General features: G+C 48.2%; 1 protein-coding gene across 1 annotated transcript; it reads left to right on the top strand.

The window, feature by feature from the left end:
- Positions 1 to 7,379: 7,379 nt before the first annotated feature.
- Positions 7,380 to 8,147, top strand: LOC107046163. Its single transcript, XM_015268685.1, has one exon. It carries the CDS (start codon positions 7,380 to 7,382, stop codon positions 8,145 to 8,147), a length of 768 nt encoding a protein of 255 aa, XP_015124171.1.
- The last annotated feature ends 7,049 nt before the right edge of the window (positions 8,148 to 15,196 follow it).

The following is a 15,196-nucleotide window of genomic DNA, read 5'->3' as shown; positions in this document are numbered from 1 at the left end:
TCAAGACCCGATGTGCTGATTGTACGTCCCAGGGACAAGGAGAAATACTCCGACATTCTACGCCGAGTGAAGAAGGATGTGTCCGCGGAGCATGCCCATGATTGCGTTGACAAGATTCATCGGACGACAACCGGGGACATTCTGTTCATTCTCAACAGCAAGACCACCGACGGGGCTCCCGTACTGCGCACAGCTATGGCTAGTCTTCTCGGAGATGAGGCCTAGGTGCTGCGCAAGGTGCCACAAGAAGATGTAGAGATCAAAGATCTCGATGATACTACAATAAAAGAGGATGTAGTTGAAGCCCTTCGAGCTGTGGCTGGGGAGCATGAGATCAACCCAGATTCTGTCAAGTCCATTCTCAGGAGCGAGATGGCTGGGAGGCACAAAGAAGTACTGTCTGGTGGCTACCTTAGTGTTATACCCAGCGTGGGGGGTACTTATAATTATAGTAGGTTCTAGGCTTAAAGGGATAAATCCCACCAATGGTTTATCGGGATTTAAATATGAGAATTTATTACATGATTATAATTACTGTGTCATCTGACTGATTACAAAGAGTTTACGACTTTTGTACGCGTTGGAGTCCAATTCAGGTCTGTTCTGTGCAGACCCAATCGTCTCTCAAATAATACATTGATTGTTTACATTTCATCACTTCGTCAGCATAATCCAGTTACGCTGGCAAGTGTCACGCTGACAATGCTGTATGTCCACATATTAAACAATAACGCAATTGACCAAATCTGGGGGATAACATTAGACATTAAGAACGCATTCAATTCGGCCAAGTGGGACTGCATTATGGAGGCTCTTGAGACAATGAATATGCCTGGATACTTACGGAGGATGGTAGCTAGCTACTTCACCAACAGAGTGCTAAAATACGATTCGGAGGATGGCTCCAAGGAATATGCAGTCACCGTAGGAGTACCTCAGGGTTCAGTCCGAGGCCCTCTCCTGCGGAACGTCATGTATGATGGGCTCTTGAAGCTACCGCAGCCGAGCGAAGTGAAACTCGTGGCGTGCGCGGATGACGTTGCCGTAGTGATCGTTGCAAAACATCTAGAGGAAATCAGTTACATCTTTGAGACGACATTCCGCAGGGTTCGCCAGTGGATTCAATGGGCCTGAATCTGGCAGAGCACAAAACGGAGGCCGTGCTGATTACCAGCAGAAAACACATTGAGACCATCACCCTGCAAGTCGGTGACTACGAACTTACATCTCAGCCATCCATTTGGTACCTGGCAGTAATGATCGGTATCCGACTTAATTTCAAGCAGCAAGTGGAACATGTGATAACCGAGGCATCGAGCGTTAGATGCACCCTATCGCACCTCATGCCCAGTATGGGAGGCCCCAAGCAGAGAAGACGAATAGTACTGTCGACGGTGATTACGTCAGTACTCACATACGACATTGCTATCTGGGCGGATGCCGTACACATACAGGAGATCTGACGCAAATTGGCATCAGCCTACTGACTGAGTGCCCTCAGAGTTGCCAGCGCATACCGCACTGTATCTGACGATGCCGTATGTGTCATTGCCGGAGTGATGTCAATCGAAGTATTAGCCGAAGAACAAAGAGCACTATATGGGTAAAAAGGATCGACCCCACTGAGCCCAACCGAGCTGAGGGAAGAAGAGAAGCGTAAGCACATGCAGAGATGGCTGTGACAATGGGGCACCTCACAAAAAGGGAGATGGACGTATCGCCTGATCCCGCAGGTAGGTGCTTGGGTAAACCGTGAACATGGCGAGGTTAATTATTACTTGACTTAGATGGTTTCAGGACATGGGTGTTTTCGGGCGTATCCTCATAAATACAAGCATGAGGATTTCCCGAATTGCCCCTCATGTACAGGTACTGAAGAAGACGCAGAGCACGTGTTCTTTGTCTGCTCACGTTTCAGAAAGAGCCGCTCGGAGTGGGAGTCTGCACTTGGTGGATCGATCCTGCCTGAGAACCTGGCGAAAGCAATGCTGTCATCGAATGAAGCATGGGACGCAACGAGCGACTTCGTGGCGAAAGTCATGAAGGAGCTCCGTGCGGAAGAACGGCGTCTAAAGAAGGCAGTATAGGAGGAACAGCAACCGAATGTCCTTCTCACCGCTAACATCTGAGTGAGGAAGGAGGATGTGCGGCCCAGCCTTTGAACGGAGGAAGATATACTGCTGAAATGCTCCCCCCCGTCAACTAATGTCTAGCGGCGGTCTCGCGGGGAGTATGGGGTACGAGAAAAAAACAGGTCTGACTGGAGTTCAGTCGGTATTGACCGTATGTCCGAGTCCGACACTCACATGACGGAGGGAACCATCGATCCCCTCCCTCAGGTGGTTGTGCGTAAATGCATTCTCCCAACAGACCAAGAAAAAAAAATACACATCCGCATACACATACACGTACACGTACACATACAGAAACACATACACATACATCCCTCCTACGAACTGCAGGACCTTGTCGACGGTGGAGGGGCTTAAGGGATGTACTCAAACTAAGAAGCAGTTCAAACAGAGGTCTGTCCTTTTCAGGACCTCTTGGGAGAGAAGCCCAACTCCAAAAGAGGCGTGCAGGGTGGGATCCCTACAACAGCCCACCCCTAATGTCAAGGTGTTCACCGTGGTAAGTTCTGGAAGGCGCCAGGGGTAGTTGTCGTCGCGAACGGTGGTCCCTGGGGCACCAGGTCCCACCCCAGGTGTATTCAGTGGCCTGAGTCCAACAGCCGGGGCTCTGTTCGGAGTGGACAGCTATACTTCTTTAGGTACTCGTGGGAACATGATGGATAATAAAGTAAACACACAAAACGAAGATAAAAAGCAGGACAACGTGGCTCAAAAAACTGGGCCAAGGCACCGCGATCTCGATGGACTCGGAGTTTGAGGGTGACAGCTCTGCTCTCTCTGATAACAAGGCTTCCAAGATGAAGAGGAAGTCTCAAGATTCGCCACCGACGGGTAATAGGGACCTCAAGAAGAAGAAATATGAGATGAAGGCCGCTCATGCCCCGAACAAGAAGGAGGACGGTCTTGCAAATTCATCGAAGTCGGAGCAGGTCAAGCCGAAGAAGAAGGGGCAGAAAGCGCAGCCGCCAGAACAGCGCAAGGAAAAGGAGAAAAAGAAGCAGAGAGCACCAGTCATGAGGCCCAATGCTTTGATTGTACGCCCAAAGGACAAGCAGCAGTATTCGGAGGTGCTCAAACGAGTGAACCAGTAGATACCCTCCGACCAGGCTCGTGGCTGCGTCGACAAAATCCGCAGGACGACCACAGGAGATATGCTGATCATCCTATCAAAGGATAAGGAGGATGAAGCTGGCCGGTTACACAAGGCGATTGTCGAACTCCTTGGAGAAGAGGCTGATGTCCTTAGTCAAGGGCCACAGGAACAGCTTGGGATCAAAGACCTCGATGAGCTGACGAGGAAGGAGGAGGTGCTAGAGGCCCTCAAACTCGCGGCGGGAGCAGATTGCCAAATTGCCCCGGATGCCATCAGATCTTTGCGCAAGGCCTACGGAGGTACCCAGACTGCATCAGTGACGGTGGCTGCAGCGGCAGCGCAGAAAGTCCTAGGCGATCGCGGTAGGATTCGTATAGGATGGGTGAACTGCCGGATCCGAATGGTGGAGACAGTGACCAAGTGCTTGAAGTGTTGGCACTATGGACATCTCGCCATCAAACGCAAGAGCCAAGTAGACAGAGCGAAGCTCTGTACAAAGTGTGGCGAAGAGGGACACAAAGCTGCTGCCTGTGGAAAAGAGGCCCGCTGTGTCTTATGTGCTGAGAGAGATTCATCGACGGACTGTGCTCATACTGCTAGCAGTAGCAGATGCCCTGTCTTCAGGGAGGCACACCAGCAGGTGAATAGGAAACGATAATGCGGATACTGCAACTCAACCTCGACCACTGTGAGGCCCCACACGATCTCCTTATGGAGACGGTGCGCGAGCTGAAGAATGATCTGACGATCGTCTCGGAGCCATACAGACATCTGGGCAATCAGCCCTGGGAGACGGACAAGAGTCGCAAGGCCGTCTTCTGGTCTTGGGGAAAGTATCCGCTTCAAAGTGTTGCGACTACTGATGAGGCTGGCTTTGTGGTAGATACGCTGGATGGAATTTATTTCTACAGCTGTTATGCTCCACCAAGCCTCACCCTTGACGGATTCACGGACTGCCTGCACAGACTAACTGAGGACGCGAAGCAGCACTTCCCTATTGCAATCGCAGGGCACTTCAACGCCTGGGCAGTCGACTGGGGTAGCAACGAGACCAAAGCAAGGGGGCAAGCACGATTGGAGGCTATGTCTTCACTAGACATTGTCCTGCTGAACAACGGTGATGGACCCACGTTCGAAAGAGGAGTCAAGAGCTCAATAGTAGACTTTACCTTCGTCAGGAGTAATCTCGCAAGAGGAAACTGCTCCTGGAAGGTGATGGATATCTACACCGCTAGCGATCACCGAGCAATCTTTTGGGAGGTATCCGCTGGTCGAACGATCAGACCAACGCCTAAGAAGACAAACGAAATCGGGTGGAAGGTGAGCGTCTCCGATCCTAGCTCATTCTTAGTGGCACTAGATGATCACCCTATAAGTGGCAGCAGTGCTACGGAGAAAGCCGAGTAGCTTATGAGAAGAGTTAGCGAGGCCTGTGATGCCTCAATGCCTCGTCAACGCAGTGGAGGCCGTCTGCCACCGGCGCACTGGTGGAACGATCACATCGCCGCTCTTCGAGAGAAGTGCGTCAAGGCTAGAAGGTCGCCTCAGCATGGTCGGAAAAAACCAAACTCTGAAGAACTGGAGATGAAATCTAAGGATGTACGCCGAAAGCTTACCAAAGCTATCAAGGAGAGCAAGAAGCAAGGCTGGATTGGACTCCTTGACGAAGTCAAGAGTGATCCGTGGGGAAGACCGTACAAGGTGGTTATAACGCGGCTAAAAAGCCAGGCTATGTCATCTCCGTTATGCCCCGAGCTCCTGGACAAGATTGTAACGACGTTGTTCCCTCAACAACCGGAACTTCGCCAGTCCACGGAGCACAGCATGGAGACATTGATCCCACTAATTACGGAGGAACAAGTTTAGGAAGCTTGCGACAGAGTCGGAAACACCAAGGCTCCTGGTCTTGATGGAATCCCCAATATTGCTTTAAAACCAGCGATCAATGCAGCACCAGGACTGTTTCTGGACGTATACAATGCATGCCTGGAGGAAGGCACCTTTCCCGCCAAGTGGAAGCAGCAAAGACTAGTGCTCCTCCCCAAAGGGAAGAAGCCACCGGACGAGCCATCATCATATCGCCCACTCTGCATGCTAGATATATAGCTGCGAAAATCCTCGAGCGCATTTTCCACAGAAAGATAGAAGCAGCAGTAGAACCGCTGCTAGCTGATAACCAATACGGCTTCCGAAGAGGTCCCTCTACCATCGACGCCATTGTGCTCGTCATCAACACCGCCAAGGAGGCGATTTCTGGGAGAAGATGGAGAGAAGGTACGAAAAAGTACTGCCTGGTGGCGACGCTAGATATCAAGAACGCCTTCAACTCAGCCAGGTGGGACTGCATTATGGAGGCTCTCGAAAGGATGATCATTCCAGGATATCTGCGGAAGATGGTAGCTAGTTCACCGACAGAGTTCTCAAGTACGACACAGAGAGCGGCCCTAAAGAGTACCAGGTCACCGGAGGGGTACCTCAGGGCTCGGTGCTGGGCCCTCTCTTGTGGAACATCATGTATGATGGATTGCTGAAGGTAGCATTGCCAACTGAGGTGAGAATCGTGGCATTTGCGGATGACGTAGCGGTGGTGATTATGGCGAAGCATCTGGAGGAAATCAACTCCATCTTCGATACGAGATTCATGAGGATATGTCAGTGGATGGATCTAGTTGGATTGCAGCTTGCGGAGCATAAAACGGGAGCGCTGCTCATTACTAGTAGGAAGAAATTGGAGAGTATCACACTGCAAGTCGGTGACTACCAAAGCACATCTCAGCCGTTTATTCGGTATCTTGGAGTGATGATCGATGCCCGACTCAAGTTCAAGCAGCAAGCGGAGCATGTGGGTACCAAGGCATCTGGAGTCAGATCCACCTTAGCACGCCTCATGTCCAATATCGGAGGTCCTAACCAACGGAGACGAGCGCTGCTGTCTTCAGTGGTTACGTCAGTGCTTACATATAGTATTTCCATTTGGGATGACGTTCTCCAGCTGCAGGAAGCTCGCCGTAAAATTGCACCTGTCTATCGGCTGAGTGCCCTCAGAGTTGCGAGTGCATACCGGACGGTATCTGAGGACGCAGTCTGCGTCATCTCAGGAATGTTACCGATAGAGGTATTAGCTGAGGAGCGAAGATGCCTGTATCAACGAAAGAGATCGGAAGCGCTGAATCCCGAAGAACTGAAAATCCAAGAAACACGAAGCAGCTTGAGCCGATGGCAGCAGAAATGGTCCGATTCCATCAAGGGGAGATGGACCTTTCGCCTGATCCCGCAAGTGGCTGCCTGGGTCAGTCGAGACCATGGAGAGATAAACTACTATCTTTGTCAAATGCTTTCAGGACACGGGTACTTCCGGGCATATCTTCATACATTCAAACACGAAGATTCCCCGAAGTGTCCCACCTGCGCAGAAGTTGACGAGAACGCGGAGCACGTATTTTTCATATGCCCCCGTTTCAGTGACATTCGAGATATTTGGGAGGCTGAACTCTGAAGGAAAGTCTCGCCCGAGAATCTATTCGAAGCAATGCTGTCATCACAGACAGTCTGGGACGCAACGCGCAACTTTGCGGCGGAAGTCATGAAGGAACTCAGAAACGAGGAACGCACGCGCAAGGTTGCAGTATAGGTGAGAAATCTATTTGGAACCTCCTAATCACACATAACATCTTAGCAGGTTAGGGGGACGTACATTGGATGGAAAGAGTGGAAGAGCAAACAGCTGAGAACCCCCCTCGCGAAGTAATACTTCACGGTGGTGCCGCCAGGGAAATGGGAACGAACGATTGAGGTAAAAAGAGGAAAACAGGGTTTTTACTGGGTAAAAATCCCAGATCTGGTTTTTAACATCACTTTACCAGAATCTTTCGAAGATTTTCCTAAACCTCTATAAAAAAATTAAAAAAAAAAACATACACATATACCACGGATCCTCAAAGTAAGGAATGCCTTTACTTTCCGAGAGCTTCGCAGGCTGGAAGGTACTGCAACGTGGTGCGGATCTAGGTGGTGGATAGGAGAAATCTCGATATTCTGAACTGCCGTTCAGAATATAGGGTATTAACTAAGTAAAGTACGTCGGCGCGAACCAATACCTTCCAAGAAACCCAACTCTAAAAGAGGTGTCCACCTCTATACCGCCGTTAGCCGAGATGAAGAAGTCTCGGAAGAAACGACGGAAGCAAGGAGATGCGTCCGAAGAAATCCGGGAAGCTCGGGCAGAGCAGAGACGAGAGCCGAAAGACAACTCGCCGCCTGCTAATCAAAAGGTACCGGATAAGCCGCAAGCCTGGCAGAAGGTGACGAAGGACAGAAAGCCGAAAAAAGCGTCTCGGCCTAAAACTCGTTCAGATGCGTTGCTCTTCACAGCAAAGGAGGGGAAAAGCTACACTGCGATCCTCCGCAAGGTGAAACAGGAGGTTGGCGACTCTGGAGACTGCTCGGACAAGATACGCCGGACGAAAACTGGCGCACTCCTCATTGTTCTGAACAAGAACAGCTCTGGAAGTGCATTTTGTCTACAAGCGACCATAGCGGACGTCATCACGGATGATGCAGAGTTAGTAGTGAGCAACGTTCCAGAAGTGGAAATGGAAATAAAAGACTTGGACGAGATCACCATGAAAGAGGACATCTGGGAAGCTATCCAGAAGCAAGATGATGTAAATTGCAACATCTCCATGAGCACCATCAAGTCTCTCCGAAAGGCCTATGTAGGAACGCAAAGAGCGATCATCAGAGTCACCACAGACGTGGCCTCGAAGTTGGAAAAGAAAGGCAAGATACGGATAGGTGTGGTCAACTGCCGCATTAGCGCCACGAAGAGGCCGATAAAGTGCTTCAAATGCTGGCGCTACGGCCATCTCGCCACTCAATGCAAAAGCGAAGTTGATAGATCAAATCTGTGTCAGATGTGCTGATTCTGCCAACAAGATCGTAGGATGTAGGAACGAGCCCGATATGCCCTGTGTACCGAAAAAGAGGGCGTTGAGAACTGTGCCCATATTGCTGGTAGCAGCAGATACCCAGCATATAAGGAGGCGCTCCAGAAGCTTACCAGCAGACGGCAATGAGAGTACTACAGCTCAACCTCAACCACTGTGAGGCCGCATACGATCTGCTCATGCAGACGGTGCGGGAGCGGAAGGTCGATCTGGTTTGCATCTCAAAGCCATATAGACATCTTGGCACCCAATCCTGGGTTACTGACACCAGTAAGAAGGCTGGCATCTGGGCTTGTAGGAACCGACCTTTCCAGAGCACCACCAGTAGCAATGAGTATGCCTTTGTGAGGGTGAAGGTTGATGGCATATGACTATAGCTGCTACGCCCCGCCGAGCCTTTCAATCGATGACTTCACCGACTTCTTGAATAGACTGACCGAGGATGTGAAGCAGCACTTTCCTGTGGCAATCGCCGGGGACTTCAACGCCTGGGCCGTCGACGGGGGAAATAAGCAGACAAAGCCCAAAGGACAAGCCGTACTTGAGGCTATGTCATCGCTGGACTTGGTCTTGCTCAACCGAGGTGATGAACCGACCTTCATGAGAGGAAACGCGAGCTAAATCGTGGATCTTACCCTCGTGAGCAGCAGCCTTGCAAGAGGAAACTGCTCGTGGGAGGTAACCGGAATATACGCAGGTAGCGACCATCGTGCGATACTCTGGGAGGTTTTCACCCGCCAGAGACGCGAACGCGCACCGAAGAAGACAAATGCAGTAGGCTGGAAAGTGAGCTACTTCGATCCTAACCTCTATTTTGTGGCCATGGACGATACCCCAATCAGTGGCAATAATGCTACTGAGAAGGCAAAGAATTCATGAGACTCACGGAAGCGTGCGATGCCACCATGCCCAAGAAGCGAGCTATCAATCGCCGGCCACCGGTATATTGGTGGAATGATTCCAACGCGAATCTGCGCAAAGAATGTAATGCGGCAAGAAGATCATCTCAGCGCCGCCGGAAGAAATCAAACTTTGCTGAACTGGAGATGAGGTATAAGAAGGCACGCCATAAGCTCAACAAGGCTGTCAAGCGCAGCAAAGCACATTCCTGGAATGAGCTGACTGCTGAAGTGGAAGACGATCCGTGGGGCAAACCGTACAAGCTGGTGATGACGCCAACCTATGCCATCGCCAACGTGCCCGGAGCTCTTGGAGAAGATCGTCATAGTGCTTTTCCCACAACAACCGGAATTTCGGCGTGCCGACAGACGAGGAAAATACTTGGTCCCATCAATTACTGAGGATGAGCTGATGGAGGCGTTCGCTAGGATAGGGAATCGCTGCGCTGAAAGCCGCTATCCATGCGTTGCCGGGGCTATTCCTGGACGTATACAATGAGTGTCTCAGTGAGGGCGCCTTACCTGCAAAGTGGAAGCAGCAGCGGCCGATGCTACTCCCGAAAGGGAAAAAACCACCGGAAGAACCTTCATCCTACTCGAGCGCATCGTTCGCAGGAGAATAGAAGCAGCAGTTGAATCATTGCTCGCCAACAACCAGTACGGCTTTCGGAGAAGCAGATCCACCCTTGAAGCAATCAATCTGGTTGTTGATACAGCTAGAGAAGCGATTTCAGGGAAAAGGTGGTACAGGGGCACGAAAAAATACTGCTTAGTGGCAACATTGGACATCAGGAACGCCTTCAACTGAGCCAGATGGGACTGCATTATGGAGGCCCTCGAGAGTTTCGGTGTGCCTGAATACTTTCGGAGGATAGTAGATGATTATTTCACCGGAAGGGTTCTCAAGTACGACACGGAGTGTGGCTTTAAAGAGTACAGAGTCAGTGGAGGGGTGCCTCAGGGCTCGGTGCTGGATCCTCTTCTGTGGAACATCATGTACGATGGTCTGCTGGAGCTGACACTACCACTTGATGTAAGTCTCGTAGCTTTTGCGGACGATGTGGCCGTGGTGATCATGGGAAAACACCTGGAGGTCATCAAACTTGCCTTTGAAAGAACTTTCGGTGCGGTTCGCCGTTGGATGGACTCAGTTCGGCTGAGCCCGGCTGAGCATAAAACCGAGGCCGTGTTGATCACGAGGAGAAAGGTCTTAGAGATAATCACGCTGCAAGTCGGGGACTATGAACTTACATCTCAGCCGTACATTCGGTATTTGGGGGTGATGATTGATGCCCGGCTCAATTTCAAATAGCAGTTGAAACATGTGACTACCAAAGCATCTGTAGTTTGAGCTGCCTTATCACGCCTCATTGCCAACAGTGGAGGCCTGAAGCAGAGAAGACGAGCGTTACTATCGTTGGTGATTATGTCAGTACTCACCTACGGCATTGCCATTTGGGCGAATGCGCTCCAAGTACAGGAGATCCGACGCAAAGTGGCAGCTGTTCACAGACTAAGTGCCCTTAGACTCGCCAGCGCATTTCACTTCGTGTCATAGCCGGAATGATGCCGATTGAAGTACGAGCAGAGGAACGAAGATTCCTGTACCGGCAAAAAGGATGGACCCAACCGAGGAAAGGAAAAGGAAAAAGGAAAAGGAAAGCCCAACCGAGCTTGAGGCAGAGGCGAGACCTAAGAGCATGGATAGATGGCAGTCCCAATGGGGCACCTCTTCGAAAGGGAGATGGACGTATCGTCTGATCCCGCAAGTAAGTGCTTGAGTAAACCGTGAACATGTAGAGATAAACTACTACTTAACACAGATACTTTCAGGACATAGGTGTTTCCAAGGGTATCTTCATAAATTCAAACATGAGGATTCCCCGGATTGCCCGATGTGCCCGGGTATTGAGGAATACGCAGAGCATGTGTTTTCTGTGTGTTCACGTTTCAGAACGAGCTGCTCGGAGTGGGAGGCTGCACTTGGTGGAACGATCCTGCCTGAGAACCTGGTGGAAGCAATGCTGTCATCACAGGTAGCCTGGGATGCAACGAGTGACTTCGCGGCGAAGGTCATGAAGGATCTCCGTGAGGAAGAGCGGCGTTGAAAGAACGCTGTATAGAAGGAAGAGCTACCGGAACCTTCCCCTCACCGCTAATATCTGAGTAAGGTAGGAGGACGTACGACCCAGCGTTTTGGACAGACGAAGAGCAACAGCCGACGGTTCCGCGGGGATATGGGGTTAGTAGAAAAGAGGAGAAAAGGCGATTTTTACTGAGTACAAATCTCAGATCTGGTTTTTAATATCACTTTACCAGAATCTTTCGAAGATTTCCCCCAAACCTCTTTAAAAAAAAGAAAAAAACACGCACACACACACACCGCCTAGGAACTGCAGCATCTTGTCGATGGTGGAGGAGCTTAAGGGATATACCCTCACTAAGAAGCAGTAGAAGGCGAAGTCTGTCCTTTTCAGGACATCTTAGGAGAGAAGCCTTACTCCAAAAGAGGCGTGCAGAGTGGGCTCCCTACAACAGCCTGCCCCTAATGTCAAGGTGTTCGCCGTGCTAAGTTCTGGAAGGCGCCAGGGGTCCTTGGCGTCGCGAACGGCGGTCCCCGGAGCACCAGGTCCCACCCAAGGTGTATTAAGTGGCCTTACTCCAACATTCGGGGCTCTGTTAGGAGTGGACTGTTATACTTCCCTAGGTACTCGGAATAGAATGGAGCAAAATTTTAAAACAAATATATGTGATGATCGAGGAGGAATGAGCGGGCAGCATGCCCATCAAGCGGCACTTGATGCAAGTGCGGAAATTATGACCTGTACAACTTCGCTAAACCGAAGCCAAACGTCCATAAGGAGATTAAATGTAAGTTGATGGCTATTGCAACTTCTAGAAGACTGAAGGAGACAGAGATGGCTAAGCCAAGGCAAAAAAGCCCCCACCATCGCTTTACTCCGGTCATAGTGCGGATACCAATAACGTCGTTCCATACTCGGACTTTTTCCGAAAGGACGGCGAAGGATATCGAGGCGGAAAAACTGGAACAGTTAACGACAAATTCCCGGAAAACAGTCACGGGGAGGCGGCGCAAGCGCACCTCTCCGGAAGCGGAGTCTAAAGCCACGAAGAAACGGCAGGAGCAGGTAGCACCGCCGCCCACTGCCGAACCGCAGCTTCTTAATAGGTCAGAGTGGTAGGAAGCCAAACCTAAGAAGAAGAAGAAGAAGAAGAAGAAGAAGAAGAAGAAGAAGAAGAAGAAGAAGCTTACAGAGTAGTCTTCAAAGCAGAGGAAACGAGCGGCAAGACCTGATGCACTCATCATGAAGAAGAAGAAGANAGGTAGCACCGCCGCCCACTGCCGAACCGCAGCTTCTTAATAGGTCAGAGTGGTAGGAAGCCAAACCTAAGAAGAAGAAGAAGAAGAAGAAGAAGAAGAAGAAGAAGAAGAAGAAGAAGAAGCTTACAGAGTAGTCTTCAAAGCAGAGGAAACGAGCGGCAAGACCTGATGCACTCATCATTCGCCCAAAAAACAAGCGGTCACCCTCCGACATTCTTAAACGAATGAAGCAGGACGCGACGGCCCTGGAGTCCAAACAATGCGTGGAGAAGATCCGGAAAACAGCCACAGGAAATATGCTTATTATTCTCTCGAACGAGCGCTCCAAGAAGGTCCCCGGTCTGCAGGACGCCATCCAAAGAGGATAGACCTGAGTAGAGGCCCGGATCGGGGGGTTTGACTGACTCCAAAAATGTTAGTTAGTACCCCACGGGAAAGGCGGCGTCCCGGTCGAATTGTCGGTAAATGTGAATCGGGTGCGTGAGTAACTCGGCAGTAGCAGTCCCGCTGTGATAGGGACAGGTTCGGAAGGGGACTTTTGTCCTCCTTGTACTCAATGTTTACTTTATGTTTTTCAGTTGATTTATTCGCCAACTAATTAATATTAAGAGATGAAACAAAGACTGCTCAATGGAGAATTAAATTCCCCATCCATCAACCCCCGTTTCATCCCTTAATCTCTGCAATAAAAAAATTAATATTGCGACGAAAGTCACGGCGCTAAAGAAACCCAATGTTTTCTCGGCGCAGAGTGACTCCCCAATAATTCGCCCGCTAATTAAAAAATCGTCTCTCCCCTCCTAATTAACATTAAGGAATGAAACCAATGCTGTTCGATGGAGAATTAAATTCCCCATTCTTCAACCCGCGTTTCATTCCTTAATCTCTGTAATGAAAGAATTAAAACTGCGACGAAAATCGCGGCGCTATGAAAAATTCAATGGTTTCTCGGCGCAGAGCGCTTCCCCATTAATTCGCCCGCTAATTAAAAAATCGTCTCTCCCCTTCTGATCAACATTAAAAAAATTAAGGAATGAACCGGTCGGAAGCACCCCTGTATAGCTCTCCGATGCGCTTAATGTCTTCTTGTTTTTCAGTTTTTTCAGGAAAAATAAAAAGATTATCTAAGTGAGTTTCCAACCAATTATGTTCTTTATGATGAAAATCTACAATATATAAAATTGAAATGTCGTAGCATATAGGAATAGATAAACTATAAAATAGTATTTAATATTCCTATCATCCTCACTCTCGGTCAATGACATGAAATTTCTGATGAAATCTATGAGCACATGCACGCGAAATCAGCAGGCCAAAGAAGTCGATGCTGGGGATTTGGAACTCAATTTTTTTCTGAGAAGATGGCTTTTTGAAAAAATATAGACAAACAAATATATTTTAAAAATTGATGATTGAGGGAGTTAGGATTTTTTGCAAATCTTGAGATTTTTTTCAATAATTTTGGTTTGTTACAAATTCACCCGAATATCTCAGTGCTATTCCAAGCTATCAAATCACCCTTTGGCACCCTCAGAGAACATGAAAATTCCTTATACATTGCATCACCTTTAGTTTGACGAGGCTTATACGAGAAAACGTTTTTTAGCTTGCAAATGGAAGCTATGAAAATGCATTTTTTTCAATTCTCTAATTTTTCTTGCACATGATTCAGGATGGTATGAAACGTCGTGATATATTTTTGAGGCGATGTCTGTATGCATGTGTGCGTAAGTGTGTAAATATGTGTGTTTGTCCATAAGTGTTTCAATAAATTCAGAAAAGTGGTTATAAATAAACTGAAATTTTTCCAGTTCATAGTTGGTACCAATGAGATACAGATCTGCGCGAAATTTCAGCCCGATCGGTTGAGTATTTTCTAAGATACCGCGTGTTCCTAAAAATTGTTTTTTTTTTGCAAATACTCCGGAATGACAGGACCAAGTTAATTTTTGTTTTTAAATATTCGTTACGATGATACCTACCTCGAGGCATGGAAATTTTATCACCTTAGTCGTCACAGATAGGCTTCTTTTTAACTAAAACAGATTTTGTATGATTTTTTTCATCGATTTACAAGTTGATGAATTTTATATAAATTTATCGACGGGGACATTTACTTTTTGTAGAATTGATTGGCATTATTTTTTGAGGTTTTAAATCGTTTATTTTACTCCATTTATCATCTTTAAGAACACATGCATTGTAATGGCCTAGCGCGTGAGGGCTGACAATCTCCGGATTTATAAAATTGACGATTCCATAAGTGCGGAATTTATCTGTGTGTGGCAAATGTGCAGTTTGCGCCCTGCGGGATGAAAAAGATATTGTTTTCGAATCAGCAGGGTTTTTTTTATAACATTTTTTTTTGAGGACATTTTTTAAAACAGAATTTGCACTAATCCATTCGGGAGCATACTACCAATCGAATTGGTAGAAATGAAAAGAAGAAAAAGAGTTGTAACACATAAAAAAACGTCAGACGGGATCTATCAAAAAGGCGCGAACCCCTGCTTGTTTTCAATTGCTAATTACTCAAAACCCGGATTTTTAGAAAATCTGAAATTATTGTCTGTCGTCGTATTAGTTCGGCGATCATTAATTTTTTCAGTGAGACAACTCTTGAAAATGACTGAAAATTGCTATTGGTCGTACAATCATCCCCCAAATAAGTGAATATTCATCTAAATATTGACAAATGGTGGAAGTTAGAATCATAATAACTTCTGTTATTCATCTTCAGTATCATTATTTGAGTAAAAAAACATTATTTCTCTTATTTTACA

The sequence above is a fragment of the Diachasma alloeum genome, unplaced genomic scaffold (assembly GCF_001412515.2).
Source record: "Diachasma alloeum isolate Michigan unplaced genomic scaffold, Dall2.0 Dall_scaffold_01224, whole genome shotgun sequence".
Classification (NCBI taxonomy): Eukaryota; Metazoa; Arthropoda; class Insecta; order Hymenoptera; family Braconidae; genus Diachasma; species Diachasma alloeum.
This window is presented reverse-complemented; position numbering and strand designations above follow the sequence as displayed.

Bases quoted from the DNA above. Each gene is read 5' to 3' on its own strand.
- LOC107046163 (XM_015268685.1), top strand. From the start codon at position 7,380: ATGAAGAAGTCTCGGAAGAAACGACGGAAGCAAGGAGATGCGTCCGAA.